Source organism: Ambystoma mexicanum, chromosome 8, assembly GCF_040938575.1.
Source record: "Ambystoma mexicanum isolate Mex_15411 chromosome 8, UKY_AmexF1_1, whole genome shotgun sequence".
Lineage (NCBI taxonomy): Eukaryota > Metazoa > Chordata > Amphibia > Caudata > Ambystomatidae > Ambystoma > Ambystoma mexicanum.
In genome coordinates this window covers 296661386-296682283 of record NC_090929.1, presented here as the reverse complement: position 1 = coordinate 296682283, position 20898 = coordinate 296661386, and the positions used below count along the sequence as shown (strand labels likewise).

At 42.5% G+C, this 20898-nt stretch overlaps 1 protein-coding gene across 5 annotated transcripts in view; it reads left to right on the top strand.

The window, feature by feature from the left end:
• The window catches only part of CACNA1B (calcium voltage-gated channel subunit alpha1 B), a 2298664-nt gene that overhangs the window by 1767169 nt on the left and 510597 nt on the right, over nucleotides 1-20898 (top strand). For all 5 annotated transcript variants that reach the window (XM_069609698.1, XM_069609696.1, XM_069609700.1 and 2 more), the window contains 3 exons: nucleotides 2308-2418; nucleotides 2567-2650; nucleotides 14182-14298. In XM_069609698.1, the coding sequence (XP_069465799.1) occupies nucleotides 2308-2418; nucleotides 2567-2650; nucleotides 14182-14298 (312 nt within the window). The remainder of the gene's footprint in view (nucleotides 1-2307; nucleotides 2419-2566; nucleotides 2651-14181; nucleotides 14299-20898) is intronic.

The following is a 20898-nucleotide window of genomic DNA, read 5'->3' as shown; positions in this document are numbered from 1 at the left end:
CGATCTGTTTGCCCCGGAGGAGAACACCAAATGCCATCTCCTGGACAAGACAGGGCAGGAGATAATTGGTGGAGGCATTTCAGGTACCATGGCACAATCGGTGGGGCTACGCCTTCCATCCAGCCCCCCAAACCCCATTATTTAAAGGGTGGTCAGCAAGATCAGGAATTCAGAGAACTGCAGGATTATTCTAAGAGCCCCATTGGCCATCAAGTGTGTGGTTCTCTGATCTACTCCATCTGTCTCAGCCCTGGCCCACTCAGTTACAGACAGGGCAACATCACCTGTTAATACAGCAGATGGGGTCGGTGATCTATCTGGCTCCGGACAAGCTAGCCCTCTTGACTTGGTTCCCGAGGAGCTAATGTTGAGACATCTTGGACAGCAAAATATGCAAATAATTCAAAAGGCTTGCAAGGAGTCTACCAGAAATCAAAATAAAAGCAACTGGTCTCGATTCTGCTTTTCGGCTAAAGACAATAACATTAAACCCCACTCATGCTCCCTCAATGATGTATTTCTGCATATCTCGCACATATGGGAATACAGGTGAATACGTGCCGTACTTATCTGGCAGCTATCAGAGCCTATCAAAACTCAGATAAATTGCTATTATCCTCATCTAATCTGGTGATTAAGAAACTTCTTCACGGTTTAGCGAGAATGTACTTTACAATAACCAGACCTCATCAGGTTTGGGAGCTTAATGTTGTTCTAGCGGCTCTGGCTCATAAGCCTTTTGAGCCCATGTCATCCTCCAATATTAGGTTAATCACCTGTAAATCAGCCCTGCTAGAGGTGATAACCTCAGCTCAACTGATTAGTGAAATTCAGGCCCTCTCGGGCAAGGAACCGTACACATATTCCACAACGACAAGATGGTTCTACGAATGCAACCAGCATTTCTACCTGTATGGTATCTTCCTTCCATCTTAATCAGCAAATTGACCTGCCGACATTCTTTCCACAGCCTACTTCAGAGGCAGATAAAGTTCTACATTGTCCAGACGAATGAAAGACGCTAAAGTTCTACTTAGACAGGACCAAAGACTTTAGGAAGTTGAAAGCTCTTTTCGTCAATTCTAGAGGTTTCTCTCTTGGCTCCCATGCATCCAAAGCCTCTATAGGTAGGTGGATTGTAACTGCAAATATGGAAGCCTATAAACTACAGACTAAGGCCCCACCAACAGGAATCTGTGCCCATGCGGTAAGGGCTAAAGCCACAGCTGTGGCATAGTAGAGGCAAGTGTTGTGGAATGTAATTAGCAAAGCAGAAACCTGGGCATCCCCATCTGCCTTCTGTAAACATTACTGCCTAGATACCAGTGCCAGGTCAAATGCATCATTTGGTAATGCAGTGCTGAAAACTTGTTTTCTAACAGTTTATAGGAACTTACATTTCAGCCCCTTCCTCAGGCCCTTCCCAGTTTAATTGTTTGGTTGTAATCACCCATGCAGTATGGAGGAAAGGGGACGGGACGTAGGAGTAATAAAAAGTTACTCACAGTAGTGACTGAAGTACTCCTAGTCCATAGTGCCCTTTCCTCCATATGACCCATCCACCATCCCCCATAATAAAAGGTTGCCAATATGGACCGTCTTGTGTCCGATACTAGAGAGGGGACCGTCGTGAGGCGCCATTGGGCGGGCCCGCTGAGCATTGTTTATGCCTGTGGCCTTGCCTCCATGCGCTCCAAATTTAAAGTGGAAAAGTGCATTTTTGTGGGGCAAAATGGTTCTGGTGCCGTCCTGTACAGGGACACCCATGCAGTTTGGAGGCAAGGGGACTATGGACTAGGAGTACTTCAGTCACTACTGTGGGTAGCTTTTTTATTCATAACCCCATGCCTACTGCTTTTTTACCTCCTCCCATAGTAGCAGAGTATTATGTGCACTTGTAATGTATTATAATGGCTGTTTTTAATGTGTGACTTACTTAACATACACAACCAGAAGCTGGACCTGAATACATGTTTCATCCTTTATGAAAGGTATCCCTATTATTATGGCACAATTCCCAACTCACATTTTAAGCCGAGTGGTTCTGCCATTTTTTCTTGCCTGTTTCAACGTATAAGGATTGTATGCCTGGCCATTGTACGCCTGGCCACAATTTTGTGAAAAGGAATTTTTCCATATGCTGTAATTCAAATATAACAGTTTGTATGGCGATGAAAATTGCTGCAATCTTTTTTATTTGACTACATTCAAAAGATTGAGGTGTACGTGCTGTGTTCAGCCCACAATGGTGTGACACTAGTGATCCTATTGTTGAGGCTTTCTCCTGTCACCCCTCTCTTGATTTAGTTCTTTGGAGCCTCAACCAAGTATGACCTTATGCTGAAGATCTTGAATATTGTGTTCACATCCTTGTTTTCCATGGAGTGCATCTTGAAGATCATTGCCTTTGGTGTCCTGGTAAGTTATTGTGTGCTACTGTGTGCATTTTTTCCAAATATTCCAGAAACAGTTGTGGAGCCGTGTAACTCATCTCCATCCATCACTACTTGGGTGGAAGGATGTCACACAATTCTACCCCTAGTTGACAGTGTTTTATTTGTTTCAGAACTATTTCCGGGACGCCTGGAACATCTTTGATTTTGTAACTGTACTGGGGAGTATTACAGATATTTTGGTAACTGAGATTGCGGTAAGTACAATTGACTACTTATTTGCTTCTTACCATCGCTGGAGGGCACAGGTTTTCAGAAATTGCAGTGTTCTGCTCCTCGTTGGAGTCAGAACTGGGGCTTTGCTGCTGACCAAAGCTCCATATGATACCTCACTACCATGAAACAGCAATTCCCTTACGCCTCCCACCATTGAACTGTGTGGACCTTTTAAGTATTGGCTTGTGTGACAAGAGTTGATGAGCTTCACCGAGTTGTTAGTCAAAGGGGGTACTTATTCAAAGCACACCATTACAATTTGTGGTTTTACATTGAACATAGACTCATTTTTGAAAGTTCAAAATGTGTCAACTCAATCTGATCTACCTATTTTTTACCTCTCTTTTTTTTAATGGGGGGCCCACTTCCACTCTCACCTCTCTACTCTTCAAATCAAGTTGACCAAATTGTAGAGTTTTGAAATGTATTCTGTGAAACCTAATTTGCATAAACGATACCCTTCTTTGCAGTCTCAGCAAAGAGTTAACAATTTAGTGAGTGCTGCTTACCCTCTTCTTCCCAGTGACCTTCTGTAGGAAGTTTGAAAGTAATTGGGAGGACTCTTTCCAAGTTATCGGCCGTATTAGATCATGTAAGGATCCAGTCTATGTTATGTTTCTTTGTAAATGGGGCTGATAGTGAGAGTTGATCATGCTGTGTCTTTAAAGTCCCATTCCTGATCGAGTATGCTCATCAAGGTCCTTTTTGCCCTGTGAATAGTTATTTGCGCAGAGGGTTCTGATGATCATTTGTGAAGATGGATGTTATTACTGGTGTCTGAAGGGCAGGTGAGCAGACACTTAGCTACTATCCACCCCTGTAGTTGTAGGGCCCATTTCTGAAAGCCTGTCAACAGTCAGTAGAGGGCATGTACTTCACAGTCTCTGGTTTGGCAGTTCCTTTGTCCTTATAATACATTGAGCAACTTGGTGTATGTTTAATGTGGAATGTAGAGGCCTGGTCGTTTCTTCCCGGTTTATAACCCTAATTACTTTGTTTATGGATGATTTGAAGCCTGGTTTAGTGGTAGGTGCCTGCAGCTGCTCATTAAATTTAAACAATTATCCATTATTTCCCCTTTGCCAATGACAAAGTTTGCACTGTTTCCTAATGTTAGCAATGTTGATAATACTTCGTTGCCCAGTAACAAAAATCCCATACATATTAAATCATTGTGCTGTGCTAACTTGACATGATATTGTGAAACTTAGTTTATCTATTTCAATGTAACTTCTGTATTTTTAACCTGCCCATGGACTCATGGAGCTTTTTCATTATCAACCGTGGTGATCCACTACAATGTTTTGCTGTACTCTGCCAGCAATCTTTGCTCCTCCACCGCTACCGCTGGAACTGTTCGGGGACTCCACCATCACCTACATGTAAATCCTCCAACACCTACTTTGTGGGGATCACCCAGCACCTCATTTTGCATATTCATTAGCTTCCAGTCTGAGACTCCTCCATTCACCTACAATGGATCTCATTCAACTCTTATAACAGTATGTCTTCTCCAGTGAACTCTCCAGTCACTAACCCTAAGGCATTTCCATTCAACATTCAACTACCCTGGGACTCCTCCAGTCACCTTCCCTAGGACTCCTCCATTTGCCCCCGAGGACACCTTCACTAATCTATCCTGGGGCATCTCCATATAACTACCCTAGGACTCTTCTAGCACCTGCCCATATTACCTCCAGCGCCTATCCCAGGACTCCTCCAGCACTTACCCAGGTCTCTTTCAACACCAACCCATGTCTCCTATTATCTAACCTGGGACTACAGCACTGCTTATCCTAGTGCACTTCACACATATTATGGGTCCTCTTCAGTACCTACCCCGGGAACCGCGAGCCACAATCACTGCAGCATCTGGCCTGCTCTCTTCAAGCAGCATGCCTTAAAGTTTTAATAGGCACTCTGGTTCTCCTTGCATCCTCATTACTTTGGAACTTGGAATAATAAGGGTAAAATAAATATAACACGTTGTTGGGTCGTTATATATTCTCACACTGTGGGTCCACACTTCATGTGATACAGTATGAACAGGGATTCTTGTGTTTCTTGTTAGAGGCTGATATGTTGGTGTTATCCATTGTTATATCTTTCTTTCTGAATGTGTCATTGTGAAGAGGGGAAGTTTTATATTTTGTTGGCAGAGCTACACCGACTCGGACATCATTTTTTCTGATGTCATCAATCTCCTAGATCAGTACACATTCTATTCTCTTGCCCTCTTTACATATCACCATACCGCGAAGAGGAGCACTTTATCGCCATCCTCAATGTCGATACAGCACTCCAAGGAGATACAGCAGAGCTCATCTAGGATGGCTTGGAATTAATTTCTTAACAGCGAGATAGTAACAAAGAAGCATAAGACCAAGATTTAAAGCAAGACAAATTAAATGGCTGCATCTCCCCCATTCTTCACGCATCACCCCCAATTCCCACTGTCTTCTGGCATGTTCTACCTTTATCCATTCCTTGCAATAAAGCTGGGAGATGGTAACTTTGAAAAAGAACCATGTTCCTGTCCTTGACATTGTGACCTACTGGTTGTGTGTGCAGAATGGGTAAAAGGAACATCAGAATTGACTACACTAATATTTCTTAGTTTATCTTGTGTTCAGGGTATTTATTGGTAGTGATCGAAATACATCTCTATGCTGGGCCACATCCCTTTTCATTGTCTCCTACACAACGCGCTCGCTGCCTGGCCACCCTCAAATGATGAGTTTCCAGTATGTCTCCTACAGAACATACGCTATGTTCATTTCCCGCTTAGATCAGGGCTCCCACAGAGACATACACAGCAAACTTTCCTGCAGAGCACAAGCAATATGCACTTCTCCCATGGAGCATGAGCAATCCCTTGAAAGCATATACAGAATGCCACCCCTTCCTATTATCCAATTTCTACACTGACTCACCCTGGGAAAAGAATCACTCCAGCCTGACTGAAGAGCGCATGTGCACAAAAAGATCGACACAATCTAACTTGTGCTTCTCAACTAGCAACGAATTGTTATAATTCTTCTATGCATTAGAATCCTAGAGAACATGGGCCGCTATTCAACAACAAATCTAAATATGTTCCAAGGAATTCTCTGTGTACTTCCTGTTCCAATTCTGAGCAATCCACATTACTGGGAATATTGGTGGGTGTATCCTTAATGTGATCCACAACCATCTGCAATTGCACACTCTCCACATCCCTCCTTCTACTTAACCTACCCCCTGCCTTTGACACACTGGATTGTTCAGCCTACCTAGACGGATACACTGATACTACTAGAGCACAGAGTACATACACATCTTACCCAGATTAGCTCCTTCCTCCACGTTCTACAAAGATATCCAATGCTCTGAATGGTCAGTGCAAGTCTTTGATACCCACAAGAAAACAAATATGCCCCCACGCTTGCCAACAAATACCATACTCACACTAGCCACCAGCTTCCGTAACTTGAACATTTCATTTACGCAGCTGCGCAGCTGGCCTTGTCCCCCACTGTTCTGATAAACCTAGTACCTCGCAACAGACCACCAATCTTAATTGGATTTCCTTCTGCACCCTTCCCGACAGTCCAGTTATGGCTGATTACCAAATGGCTCATCTTCAGTGTGGAAACAACTAAGATCTGCCTTATTGGTATGAATCACCTGCTCACCAACATCCTACACCGGTTTCAGTGCATTTTACTTAGGCCGCTTCCTCCGTGTTCCACAAGGCAAAGGCCAACAGGACCCCCACCATTAGTCAGCAACCTGATGTTAGCGCACTATTATGTTATGCTAATTGAAAGACACACTATAGTGAACCGATTCCTTCATTACGAGCATTCACATTTCCTGCAAAAGGTGCTTCTTGGATTACTAAAACAGTCTGTTCCTGGTCCATTGCACATAGCTGCAGAAAGATTAGTGTCCCAGAAAATGAATAACGTGACACATATCCTTGAGAATCTAATTAACCAAGATTACATTGAATTATTCAGTACTTGCCTCCCATGAGCGAAGAGCACAACCCTTCAATCTCTTACGCCCAAGTGCTTTGTAAGATGGGAGGCAGAGCTCACAAACTAAACCGCTCTCGGTCAATGGCTCTGATTGGCTGCTTTTTTTCTTTCACTGCCGAATGTCCTGATTTCTAGAAGAAACTGAAGAGCTGGTGTTTAACTAAGCTTCTCATCACATATCATTTACATTTATAGTAATTCACAACCCCAGTGTGGACAGTTCTTCAATGTACCCAATAAAGTTACCATTCATGTTCTGCATCATTGTCACGTGTGTGGAATCTGAGAATACAACCAATCAGTTGCCCTTTCTGGAGCTTCCGTGTAACTATCATGCCAAAATGTTCAAGGGAAAGGAGAGCAAAGTGAGGAGGGAGATGGGAGAGAGAGCGTACAAGTACTTGTGTCTCGTTGTGGTGGACCAGCCTTAAATTTGCATTCATAATACAAAAAAATGCAAATACCGACTGGCGTGTTATACAAAAGAAATGTGTTTTAAGTTGTTGTGTGATGTGGTCGTTGATGTCATTGCTAGGCTGGTTAGCTTTCTAATGCATTTTTGATGGACAGACATCTCTATTATCATCTTATTTGCCTAAAGAAGGCACAGGGATGAAGGGACGTATCTAAGATCCCACAGTGCATATTGGGAGCTGAAACTCCAAATGGTGTTCTTGGACCCTGACACTCAAAGCAGTGTGTGTTGAAACACACGAGGTGACAAGAAGTCATAATAGTGTGGATCATTTAAGAACAAGAGGATTAATTCAAAATTATGTGCCTGTCCCTCTAAAAGCATAATGGCAGCCACCTTAGACACATGTCGCATTTATTTTGATATAATTACTAATAACTGTTCTTGTGTATAATTTTAAGAGTTTTAATTTTTTTGCGTGTCCCTATGACTCATCACTTGTATTAATTTACTTTTTATTTTTGTGTTTTCTGTTCGTGTTTTTTTATTTTGGCTTTTTTTTACCTATGTGCTGAATCACGTGCCATCCAATCAACATACAATCGAACATCATCCCTGCGTTTCTGTATGTTGTACACCTGCTGCCCTCACCTTTATAAACACTGTTGCAAATACAAAATATCATCCATGAAAAAAACATCACCCTTAGAGCACGGTTGGTTCATAAATTTTAAAGATCTTCTTTGCATTGTCCTTTTTTAAACCGAATTTGCAAATCCATCTGGTGAAAAAATGGAGTGAATGGTCAGCGGTGCTACTGGCTTTTGCTTGCCATTTCTTATGGCCCTCCTTTATGTGTATCCTACACAACATTGCCGGATTAACATTGTTGAAATGTATTCAAATCTAATTCCTACTGTTTTTAACTTGTAGAACAGGGCCACTGAAAAAGAAAATTGCAGTGTGAAATAGAAATTGAAGACAGACTACTGTTAGGTCCGTCCTAGAGGCCATCTTGAAAATGTAATATTGATATGCACTAAATGGGAGCAACTAAGAAACCACTCACCCATTCTCTTCCCACTAAACAACTAAGAAATCTTCTTTTTATCCTTTCACGATTAAGGAACTCATCGAAATATATATTTAGCAAACACAATAACTATAACATTGAGAGAAAATATTGTTATAAATGTTTTTAAATATACTTTTTGATTATTTAATCTTTAAATAATATAGACTATTTTACTCCTACTAAAACATAATTTTCATATGAATCTCCAAAAACAGTGACGGTAAGTGCTGACATTTGAATCTCACTGAGTGAAGTCATAAAAAAGTGGAACATTTTATACAACAAGGCTAAATCGATCAGCTTCCCAGTGAAAATAACTTGCAGGTGAAACGCTTTTTGGTGGCGATAAGTGCACAATGGAAATTTATTTTAGTTACAGACAGCCCGTCTATTTCATAGATGTAAACTTGTCATCCCTTCTGGTTTGATGGCACATGGATAATATAGCTTATGACACCTGGGATTCACACCAAGATATGCAATTCTCTAAAACCAATGTGTGCTGGCATTTGAAATGGTTTCTCAGTGAATACTTGTAAGAAGAAGCACAATGCTTTGTAACTACCAGAGATTGATAACCCTATGATGTAGTGACTTGAAGATATACAATTGTCCAACACATCTCAGTCGTAAAGTTTAAATAGATTAACTTCCTCCTCTCCCCTTTCATGTGTATACATGTGTCCAATTTGTGCTGTTTAAACAATCCTTTGATGTCATTATTTATGACTGGGCAATTTGAATGTGTGCTTATTTTGATTAAAATGACCCTCCTCCTAGCTTTCTATTTTGGTCACACAACAAGACGTTGCTCTTTTTCTATGGGTATTGTGTAGTCTGTCTTCTATTTCCATCATCCATTCTAATTCTTTCTCCCTTCAAGTGGGCTAAATTATTAATAGCTTCATTGGGTTTTAGCATACCACCGGCAATGTCAAATTGGATAGATTGGGCAACAAAGATATCGGAAAAAAGTAGAGCCTGGTAATGGAAGGTCATGCATCGCTGGCCCACTGCCTCTTTTTCAGCAGAGCATGAGGAAGGGAAACCTACTCTGCATTCATTGCATGTGAAAGGAATGTTGCACTATTTAAGCCAGCATCAAGCCAACCTAAGCATATGGAAGGCTGGGTTGATATTTGTGGAGCCATTTTGCTATGGCTATTCCTCCTGTGAATTGTTTCTCTTCCTACAATTTCACACGCATCCTAGAAAGGCCAAACAGACTTCACAAAACCCTCCAGTCCATTCTGTGTAGCGTTAGAGTTCCTTTAAGTGCTCAATAGTCAGGTTTTTAAGTAAAACAGCGTTGTGTTTCTTAGATATGAAAGAGTGGCTTCTGCTTGTTTCATCAATGCTGCCATCTTTCAGTCATGAATATACTTTTTATTAGAGCCAATCTATAGCAATCACTCTATTTTCTACAGCAAAGCTATTCAGCTAAAACCCTCTATACCTCCAAAGTTCAATTTTTGACCAATACTTATGCAATTGGCAAATGTGATGAATCTCATGTAAAAGCCGATGTTATTCTTCTAACCGGTAATTGCAGAACCAACATTCCCCAAAGTACAGGGACTTCGATTCCTTGGGGTTGGGTGGCGGTAAGTTCTGATTAGATTGAGGCAGATGAATATACATATAAACACCAATTAAATTACAGTGGGTTTAAAAAGATAGAAAAAAAAACTTCCACCAAAAAATGTGAAAATGTAATATTCAATTTGATCCAAGTCACACTTTCCACAATACCACCTAGTAATCATCGCTGGAAGTACACCTCCATTTCAGAGCCACATCAGCAAGGCATTGTGGGTATGCAAATTAACTCAAGCCATTATGTGAACAAGTCGCACCACTCTCACAGGTTCTAATTTAGCCACAGATTAGTTTGTCTTTGATATCAATTTGGTGTTTGTCCACCAATGCCGGCTTCTTGCATCATTTCACACATCATATGACACAGAGAAATGTTTCTCTTCAACTGCATGCACATCTAGCAAGCGAAGGAGCATTGATGTCCTGCGATGGTGTGTTGCTCGTCGTGACCAACTCCCTGAGCACTGCTCCATCTTGCCCTAGCTTTGCAAGTGGCTTAAGGCAAGATTCTCCTGGGACCGACTGAAAGATATCTTTAGGGTTTCGGGGCTGGATTTGTGGCATGTTGTCATAGTGCAAGCTTTCCCCTGTCTATGCATAACAGAGCATGGCCGAAAGTGTAATCCTATTATTAAAAGAATAAAAAGAAGTGCTGCTAGACAATGGTGTGCCATTGCCATGCTGCACTTGTTTATATAATAAGACTACACTTTCCATCGTGCTGTAGGTCAGTCAGTCGAGATTAGAAGCCAAGAGTAGAAAAGATAAAGGGCTCCTTATTTTAGCTAGCCTTCTCAGATTAACAGTTATGTCTAAGATTTTTCATCTTCAAACACAGTATTTGTAGCATTTCTCCTGTCTCATGGTCCCGAAAGGGGCATGTGGATTATTGCACCCTGCCGAAAGCTCACGGCAAACCATGTAACAGATGGTTCCGTTTGCAAGAATGATATTTCTAATTTTCATATGCATTCTTTTAATGGTAGCTTAGGAGGTGTCATTGATTTACTTAATAGTCCACTGCAAGGTGTGTCTAGGATCTGCATAAGATTTCTTCTTCTGCTGTAAATACAGGAAATGTAATAAGTCATATGTCTAATGTGGTGAAGGCATTATCACTGCTAGTAGTTGGGGGATGCCCCACACCAGTCAATCTGGTAGATAGGTAGTACCTAATTATGGGAAGCACACCTTGCCTGACTGGTGCTGGTATGTGTCTGCTGGTCCTAGGAGAATGCTGCTGCTCCTCTGCCTGCTTTGCCTTACTCAGTCCTCTCAATGCACCTTGCTGTTCTCATTGAGTCCATGAGCATTGTTTACCCCACCCTTCCTGACTCCCCAACCCTCTTCTTTTTCTTCCAATATTTCTCTTTCCGCTTTAAGTGAGATTTGCGTCTGTCCTAAGCCTTCACAAATCCGCTTTCATTTTCTCTCATCCTGACCTCCCTTCTCCCAGCCCCCCAAGAATCCATTTTGAAAAATGCAAACTTGCATGCCTGAAAATTGGTTTGGAGCATTGTAGCGCCTTTGTGGAATGCAGAATGCTGTCTGTGGCGCTGTGCCGCTTTGGACGCTGTGCCCGCAGAGAGGGGAGGGGAATGCATGCCATTGGCCAGCCCATTGTCTCGTGGGCATGGGGCCTTATTTCGGGAACGATGTGGAACACAATCTGTATTTATATTTTTTTTGCCAGTTTAATACCTCAGAAAGGAGGAATAGGGATGGAGTGAGATTAAACACATATTTGGTAGTCAGTATTCTATTGCATTGTATTCTAAAACCCTTTTCCAGACTTTAACAACGTTGTACGTGTGCAGATGTGCAGATGTGCCTTTTTGGCCCCCTTTTCCTCGCATTGTTCCTGGAAAATCCTATCCCTTTTGTCTGTTGTCTGGCCCATTACCTAGTCATTCACATTTAAATCTATGTTTACCTTTGACAGAAGGAAAATAGTGAACACATATGTATTTATTTTATTCATGCTGTTAATTTTTGCGCTCCACAATCCGAGGGCTGCCCGTATGGCTAACCTGCCCGGTCGGTTCAAAATCACAAACAACATAGAGATTTTCATATCAACACACAGGTAAAAGGTATTTCTGACCTGCATCTATCAGCGCCAAAGGTTTCGGCATCTGCCTTGCCCTATCCGACTAACACACCCTGCCATCCTTTCTTACAGAGCCATGGACAGTGTGGCCAACATTATTAGCAGAAGGGTGCTATATAAGACCACTTTACATTACATTACAAACACATACTATTTAAAAGTCTTTAAGTTCCAAAATACATTGGGCCTCATTACAACTCAGGCGTTAATGGTTAACGCCGTCGTTAACCCTTAACGCCTGATTCCGATTTTAACGGCTGCTTTTAGCAGCCGTTAAAATCCATGGCGCTAAACCGCCTTGGTGCTAATTACGCCACCGTAATTTACGGTGGTGTACTTACCGCCTGGGTCGTAATGACCCCCATTGTAATGAACCAACAAACACTATTTTTTAATACCTGTTTAGGTGGTGTATGTCTCCTACATACACTTATTCTGTGTTCTTCAAACTCACAGAGCCTGTCTGTCTCGTTAGGTTCACAGGGGCTGGGGAGTGTAGATCCAAATCACTCACAGAAAAAACGGATACAAACCTTTACCCCCTCCCCCCCCAAAGGGGCCTCAAATCCCTAATGCTACTCTTTTACAGCTCTATTTTATCCTCCTGTGACACATCTTTATTAATAGGTAGTCAAGTGTAACCATGGGGATTTGATTGCTCTTCCGGTACGCAGGGGAGGGAGGTGAATGTCTGCCCTGCTTTTTTGTGGTATAGCTCTACACCCACCTCGTAATCCAACAAGGCAGTTCTGTGAGCAAGAGGGACACAGAATATTTTTGGATAGGAGGAATACACTGTAAAAGTTGTGTTTTTGTTTTAAGCATGTTTTTGTTGGTTTATTACATTGAATTTTAGAACTTGTAGACGTTTAATATAGTAAGTGCTTGAATAAAGTTAATATGTAATTTTTCTCTATTTTGCTTTTGTCTAAGGGATGGTGTCTTACTGTTCAAGCTAAAGGTTAAAGGTTTAACTTGAATGACTATGTGCTGTGAAGATTACAGAATTTCTGATTTTACGAATTGGTTCGTCATTTTTTAATGTTCCTTCCCACAATGCAGGGCAATCTGTATCGTAGCAGGCTTGCATATTCTTAGAACATTTCATTGTGTTGCCATTGCCTGATGATTTTTCTTTTGTAAAGTTCCTAATTAAAGATAGAGATTAAGAACTGCAATTTTTCGGTTTGCTTAGCATTCTGGGAAAATGATAATGTAGGGAATGTTATTTCGAAACGCTCAACTCAGAAGGAGATTGGGAAATTGAGGCTGTAACAGAGGGGTAGAGGAAAAGTAGCCTCAGTGCCTCAGTGTGTGGGAGTCCTTCCAATGGTTGGTTATCCAAACATGGAAAAGGTTGCAAATCTTTTGATATAGTGGAAAGAGAATTTCGAAGCAGGACAGGCGCAACCGTTAACTAAATGTAGGAAGCTAGATATCTATGTCTATGGTATGTGGACATCTTTCTAACATGAAACCTATAAGTGGGCAATGCCTCAATGTGGCACTGTGGTTAAACATTTCAAGACTGAGCACTGCAGCAATATTCCAAAGGTGTCAAATGTATATTGGCTACCAGAGTTGACAACCTGTGTATAGGTTTTCTAGAAAGCTGTAGTTATGGTTGAGGCTGCTTTATAGAAGACTGGAAAACTTCTCTGGATATACTTCTCTCCATCTTTCACCCACCCGCATCGTTACATTCCCTTTGCAGGTCTTATTTTGTTGTCTTGATGATCCTGACAGTGTTAATTTTCTGATGATAGGAAATACACCCAGGAACCAGGAAGTACCTTGTGTTTTGATATTTCCTACTCTCAGTTGAGTCATGGGATTTTGATGAAATATAAATGGGCATTCGAAACAGACTAGTTGACCCCAGTGGGTGTGGGATGGGACACCCAGAGCAAATCTGTGAGTGACCTCATTGGGCATGGGAAAAACCCACCAACAATAAGTCTCCCCACTGACTTCTTTAAATTTGATCTGCTCTTTGAGGGATACACAAATAACAGAACCTGGCTAGGGAGAATACATTTTGTAATCATACTTTTTTCTTTCTTTCCTGAAACATAAACAAAGAAGCTTTGCATGGGCGTGGGTGGATGATGGGTAGGGCCTTTGCATTTTGCTGTGTGTGGCAGTTGCTTCTGCTGGATCCTCTTCTAATTATGCATCATACTTGCGTGGTCGTCTTGCTGCTACTTGCTTTCTGTGCATTTTGCGCTTCTGCTTGTCACGAAAACCAAAAAAAACCTCTGAAGGGAAATGGGCAAACTTTCCTCCTGCAGGACAACTTCATCAATCTGAGTTTCCTGCGTCTTTTCCGGGCGGCAAGACTCATCAAACTCCTGCGACAGGGCTACACCATCCGCATCCTGCTCTGGACCTTCGTCCAGTCATTTAAGGTGAGCACTGTTGGGCTCTGCTGTATATAGCCAGTGTCTGGGGACATGGGATATCCTGTAGGCAAGGTGCATGGTTCCTGTTTTCAGGTAGATTGTAATTGGATTTACCCTGTGCAGTAGAGGATAAATTGCTGAACAAGCACTTTAGAACAATTTTTGAGTGAACGAATGGTGCCTATATGGGAATTTACAGGAATGGAGGAACTTTTTTTTCCTTTGATATTAGATTTATTTTCCTAAGTGTAATGGTTTTGTTGGACAGTTTGCTTTTCTAATGGAAACCAAGGGTCTCTTAACAAAGGTTTTGACATTTGTGGCTCTCGTCTCTCCAGTCCCAGATATGTAGGCCTTTCCCATATAGAGACCAGGAGTATCAGAACAGTCCAGTTTAAAGCCGAATCTTGGCTGTTGATGAATTTGAATTGTAGGAAGACACAATATAATGGGCCTCATTGCGAGTTTGTTAGTATCTGGGTGGTAAATCCATCCAGATACCACCAAACTGTATTACTGTTACCGCCACATTGGTCCAGTGCTGTTAGCGCTAGATTACAAGTGACGATATAAATCCCCATTTTTATGGAGTCCATAGGATTCAATGGGACATTTTTGGCGTAATTACTGCAGCAGAAATTCTGCTGAAATTTGGCAGAAAGCTGGCAGATTTACCTCCGGCTCATGGCTCGAGGTGAATCCTCCAGCTTTCCGCTAAACCTATAGTTGGCCGGTGCGGTAATGTATTAATGCAGCAATAAATGGTAATACCACTGCATTTAACCTGCACCGCCCAGCTCGTAATGAGGCCCAATGTTCCATATTGTTAATGTTAAAGGTATTTATATAGCGCACCTTCACCAACGGAGTTGGTCTCCAGGTGCTCAAGCGGATCTGTAAACAAAAAGGTGGGGGGTGGGTTAGTGGGTGAAGAGGGCGTAGGAAAGTGAGAGGTGGTGAACTGTTGGCAGCTTCAGTTCAATTTTCACTGTGCGATGAGCTTGGGTGTGCATATAGGATCGAAGCGAGTCCTTGCGTGCTGTTGTTGCGATCTATGTTTTCATTGTTTGTTGTTGCTGTGTGGTGACGTGCGGTTTGCTGTGAGAGAGGTGGTTGTGTGGGTTTTTGTGTGAATTAAGTATGCAGAAATTTGAGGTTTTGATTAGTGGGTGGTATGTCTCATAATCCTTGTAGTTTAGTTTTATGTATCAGGTTATCATGCTGGGTAGGTATATTCTTTCTCATGGTTTACTGATTGTCTAGTTTCTGGGGTGATACCGTGGCTGGTTTCCAGTGGATAAATTCGGCATGATACCCCAGGTTCGGCAAATATTATCCCCTAGTTCGATAGTGGTGGTATATTTTTCATTCACCAGCTCCTTTATATCTATTTACTGTCGGAAGTCCATTGGTGGTATATTCTTCATTTCCCTTTCCTGACTGTATAGTCGCAGGGGCAGTGGTGAGCCTTGCCTCCAGCTAAGTTATTCGGCTTAGTACAACCAGGGGCGAGCATAATCCCAGCATTGGTAGTGGTGTTATATTATCATTCCCGCTCCTTCCTATCTATTTACTGTCAGTGGTCCATTGCTGCCATGTTTACGAGGTGGGCCAGGTGCTATTGCAGAGTCATACCTTGCTCTCCTTTTCGGCCTAGTTCCGTTGCGTATGTACTTATGGGCATTCTTTCTGCTTATGGGGTGAAGAGCCATGATTTGAGGAGTTTTCTGAATTGTAGGTGTGTTCCATATGTTCTTTGGTAGTTCGTTGCAGGTTTTTGGGGCGAGGTGAGAAAAAGAGGATCCTTTGAGTTTTCTCTTGTTGTATGATTTGGGTTCCAGAGGTATGTCGCTGCTGGATCTGAGTGGCCTTATAGTGTGATGTACATTTAGTTTTCTTCTGAGGAACTCGGCACCTTGGTCGTGGATTCCTTTGTGGGTTATGCACATTGATTTGAACTTGATCCGCTGTTTGGTGGATAGCCAGTGTAGCGTTTTCAGCGCTGGTGTGATGTGTTCTCTTCGGGGTGGTTTAAGGAGCAGTTTGACCGCCGCATTTTGTATGTGTTGGAGTTTATTTAGGAGTCGTTCAGGCATGCCTAGATATAGGCTGTTGGCGTAGTCTAATCTGGACATGATGAGGGTGATGACGGTTGTTGTTTTCCTGGTGAATGAGAGGAATGGTAGGATCCTTTTAACCGATCGCAGGAGAAAGAAGCATTTCTTGGTTAGGGTGTTTACTTGTGGCTCTAGAGTGAGTTCATTGTCCATCAAGACTCCCAGTTTTTTACAGTCGATGATGAGGCTGGGGTTTCACCAAGTTCAGTTGGCCATGGGATGTAGAGGTTGTCTTCTCCGTTTTTTGTGAAGATCATTATTTCTTTTTTCCTGGGTTGAGTTACAGGTAGTTAAAGTTCGAGTTGTATATTTCACGAAGGCAGTTCTCTAGTTTTTAATTGTCTTCTTGTGAGTCTTGTATTTTGTAGATTATTTGTGTGTCGTCAGCGTAGTTGTAACAGGTGAGGCAATGTGTTTCAATGATTTTAATTAGCTGTGAAAGGTAGATGTTGAATAGTAGTGGCGAGAAGGCTGATCCTTGTGGGACTCCGCATGTTGATTCTCGTGGGCTTGATTTGTAAACTCTCATCCATATTGTTTATGTTCTGTTTGTTTGGAAGGATCTGATCCAAAGTAAGGCGTTGTCGGTGATTCCGAATTCTTCCAGTCTCATGATGAGGATGTCGTGGTTAACTGTTTTTAATGCTGCAGAGAGGTCTAAAAGTATCAGTACAGTGTTGTTGTTTGAGTCTGTGTTCGCCTTTAGATCATCCCAGATTGAAATAAGTGCTGTTTCTGTTCCTCTCATCACTCTGAAGCCTACTTGTGCCTGGTTTAATAGGTGGTGTTCCTCTATGAATTCTTGGGTTCTTCTATATATGTGTGTTTCCAGGAGTTTAGCTGGGTAGGGGATGTTGGAGATGGGTCTGTAGTTGGAGAGGTCCTCAACGTTTCCTGTTGTATCCTTGAGGAATGGTTTGATGTATGCTGATTTGAAGGCTTGAGGCACTCTTCCTGTTGAGATTGATTGGTTGAGGACGTTCCTGTAGTATCCCATTGGTGTTCCTTGTGTGAGGATTGATTTGTAGATGTCAGGGGGGCAGGGATCCACAGCGGAGCCCGATTTGTTGCTTTGATTTATGAGTTCGATCAAAGTCTCCACCGATATGTGCGGGAAGTTTCAGAGTTTGTTTTTCAAAGTTTGTTCTGGTGGTCTGCGAGGTCACTGCATAATTTCTTCGATGGTATTTGAGTGTTTTTGCAGCCGGGTGGGTTTTTTATTTCATTTATGAATTTAAACAGTTCTTTTTGGGTGTTTGCTGCTTTGAGGATTTTGTTGCCGTATTATTTCCTTTTTGCTTTTTGTATTTCCTTTTTGTTTGATCGGATATGTTGTTGAAGTTTGAATTTTTTTCCACAGTCTCTATTGATCTTCCATTCTAGTTCTAGTTTTCGTTTTTTCCTTTTCATGGCGCCTAGTAGTGGGGTGAACCATTTTGCTGTTGCTCTTTTGCACTATGATAGAAAGGTTTTTCTTTTGCGATCTCGTCGATATTTGTAGTGATCTAGTTGTGAAGTATATCCATTTCTAGGTCATCTTCGCCCATGGTTGTTGTTTGTGGTTTGGTGATCTCCAGTCATTACATTACAAAATAAGGGTTTTGGAGCGCTCCAATGAAAGGCATACATTGGGCCTCATTATGAGTCTGGCGGTACCCGTGCCAGTAAAAACGGCACGGTTGCCGCCGGAGTAATTTTTTTTCCGGCGCCCGCCAATGGGGACTTACTGGGGCATTACGGCATTGGTGGTCCCGGTCCCTGCGCCGGATAATATTACTCCCCATTCCCATTCGAGTCCCATTAGACTCAATGGCAATGTGGAGGACGGCTGCACCAGCACCATTCATGAATGGTGCCGGTGCATCGGTCAAGGCATGCGAGCGGGTGCCTTTCCGCCCGCCAGGTCAGACCTGGTGGGCAAAAAGGCACCCACTCACAGAACTCGTAGTTTGCCAGTCAGGAAACAACAGTACCGGCAAGCTTACCGGTACCGTTGTTTTCGGACCGGCAACCTTGTAATGACTTCCATTGACTATCTTTGGGCAATTCAATCCTTTACAGTCCATGGAGTTCCCTTCCCAGGCAGACATGGAGGCTGTCGTACAGCTCTCCCCCAAGACAGAAAATGATGGTCATTTGAGACAGACATTGATGGTTCTAGTGAACTCTGATACTAACTAGGCACAAACAATCGCGCGGGGAGCTCCCATTCAAGGCAGGCACTCATGGTCTTGAAGAATACACTCATTGGGCCAGATTCTCTAAAATACAAAAGTGGGCAAATCTGTGATGTGCCACAAATGCGCCAGACATAGATGTGACTCCTTCAAGTATGCATCTCAGAGATGCACTTATTCTGAAATGGAGCACAATATGTGAGGAAAACGAGGGTGGAAAGTATGCAAATACACTGATTTAAGCATGCAGAGGGAGTGACCACAGAAATTGAGCAAAGATGCACCCTAATCCTGATTCACAAAACCTGACCACTGGATTTTCTCCAAAAAAAGCCCTTCAACATTTGCTCTTTTCCCCATGTGGAGCAAGTGGCCCAGAAGAGTTCAACTGATGTTTCCAACCAAAGGAGCACACAGTGCACCCCAATCAAAGCCAACAACAAAGTATAATAGCACAGTAAAGAGAGACAGGTACACGTTCCCCAAATGGCGAATCCAGTAGATATCATGCCAACTGATGAGGGAAAGATACGTGGGAGGATCATAGTAATTCAGCTGCTGATGAAGAGGTCACTTCATGGTACAGCTTTCCACCCCATATCATGCTGGAAATGGCCAGTCAGTGGGAGGGGCTGCTTATCACACCCACAATGCAAGCCCATGCCATACCACCACTAGTCAATGTACTGTCAGCCCTGTATTACTTTTCAAAAGGCTCCCTTCAGATCACCAGTGGCTTCATGTTGGTGACATCATAATCTATAAAGTCACAGGACCTAAGCAAGGTCTTCAACATTCTCCTTACATCTGCCAAGGTCTACATAGGCATGCCTCATTATACATGTACCAGGGTAGGATAGCTGCGTACTGTGCTATTGTGTTGCCATTGATTGCAACATGTGGCCCTCATAGCCCTGCAGTCATAGAGCACTTGTACAGGAGCGAGAGGACATCTGACTGTCTAGCAATCACTCTGCCAGTGTGTACACAATTATATTAATTAAATGCATAATCTTTCTCTACAGAGGCTCGGACTGGCCTATAGGGCAATAGGGAAATACCGAACCAAAAATGCAAAATTCAAGTGTGGGCCAGTTTTGTGGGTCAAAGTGGGCCACTTTTTTGCCCAATGTGGGCCAGTTTGATGAGCTACTTCACTATGCCGCTAGTAGTTTTGACCAGTGTTGCTGAATAAATATTCCATAAAAAGCCCAATTTGCATCAGATTTTATCAAAAAACTCCCCCTTCAGTACTATTCAAACAGTGTGTAACAAAAGGAATAAATTGCCATTTGCAACTGTGGGACACTTTTTCATTGGTGCCAGAGACAATTTTATGCCCCAGTCTGACCCTGTCTATACATCAATATAATCATAGACATCGCTCTAGGACATTCCTGAATGACGTGGCAAAACTACCAGCTGAGATATTTAAATGGTATCCACTTAATTCCATGGCAAGTGTTCAAGTTTACAAAATAAACTCACCAAAGCTGAAGTTAAAAAATATGCATTGGTTTATTCTCAGATCGCATAAGACAAAAAAGGGAAAATGAACCTTAAACAAATGGTCCGAAATATTTTGCTTGTGTTTTTTAGGGTAGATGCGCTCTTTTGGGGCATCTGATGTGATACACTTGTTTCTGGCGCAAGTGATGCTCATGTCAGCATTTGAACACAAAAAATGGGATTCATGACAAATGCCCAAAACGTGCACATCTCATCAGATGCACCATGGCTCTCACATACCAGGCGTGCACTCACTACCTACCTACAAGTACTCCAATCCCAGGACAACCAATGTTTCCTGAACACTGACATTCCATGGAAGTTCAAAGAGTCTTGGAACACTTCCATCCCATGCAGACGCAAACATTCCCTGGGTGCACCTCTTTCAGGCGCATACAAAATACCTCTGCCCATCATGTTGGACCTCTAGAATCCTACCAGTTTGGAGCATCCTGCCTCTCGTTTTCGTGGGAGTTCTACCAGATTGTCCATTGCCTCTTGCCCCCTGCACTGCATGCATGTTTCCTTGGCAAACATTTTTGTTGAATATCTCGACTAAGAGTGACATATATTTATAAAAAGCAGTCTTGTGCAAGGGAGTGAGAGTTGTGGCAGTTGATAATCTAATTCTTCTACGAAGTGTTGAATGCCCTATAAACCTGCTACAGAATTCTGGAATCCTCTCTTGGGGAAGTGGCTAAAGGCGTGTTCTGGGTCCACCAATATCAAGGTGTATGGAACAGTGGGTGATGATGTGGTTTGGGACAGTGGATGGGGATGTGGCATGCGATAGTGAGTATAAA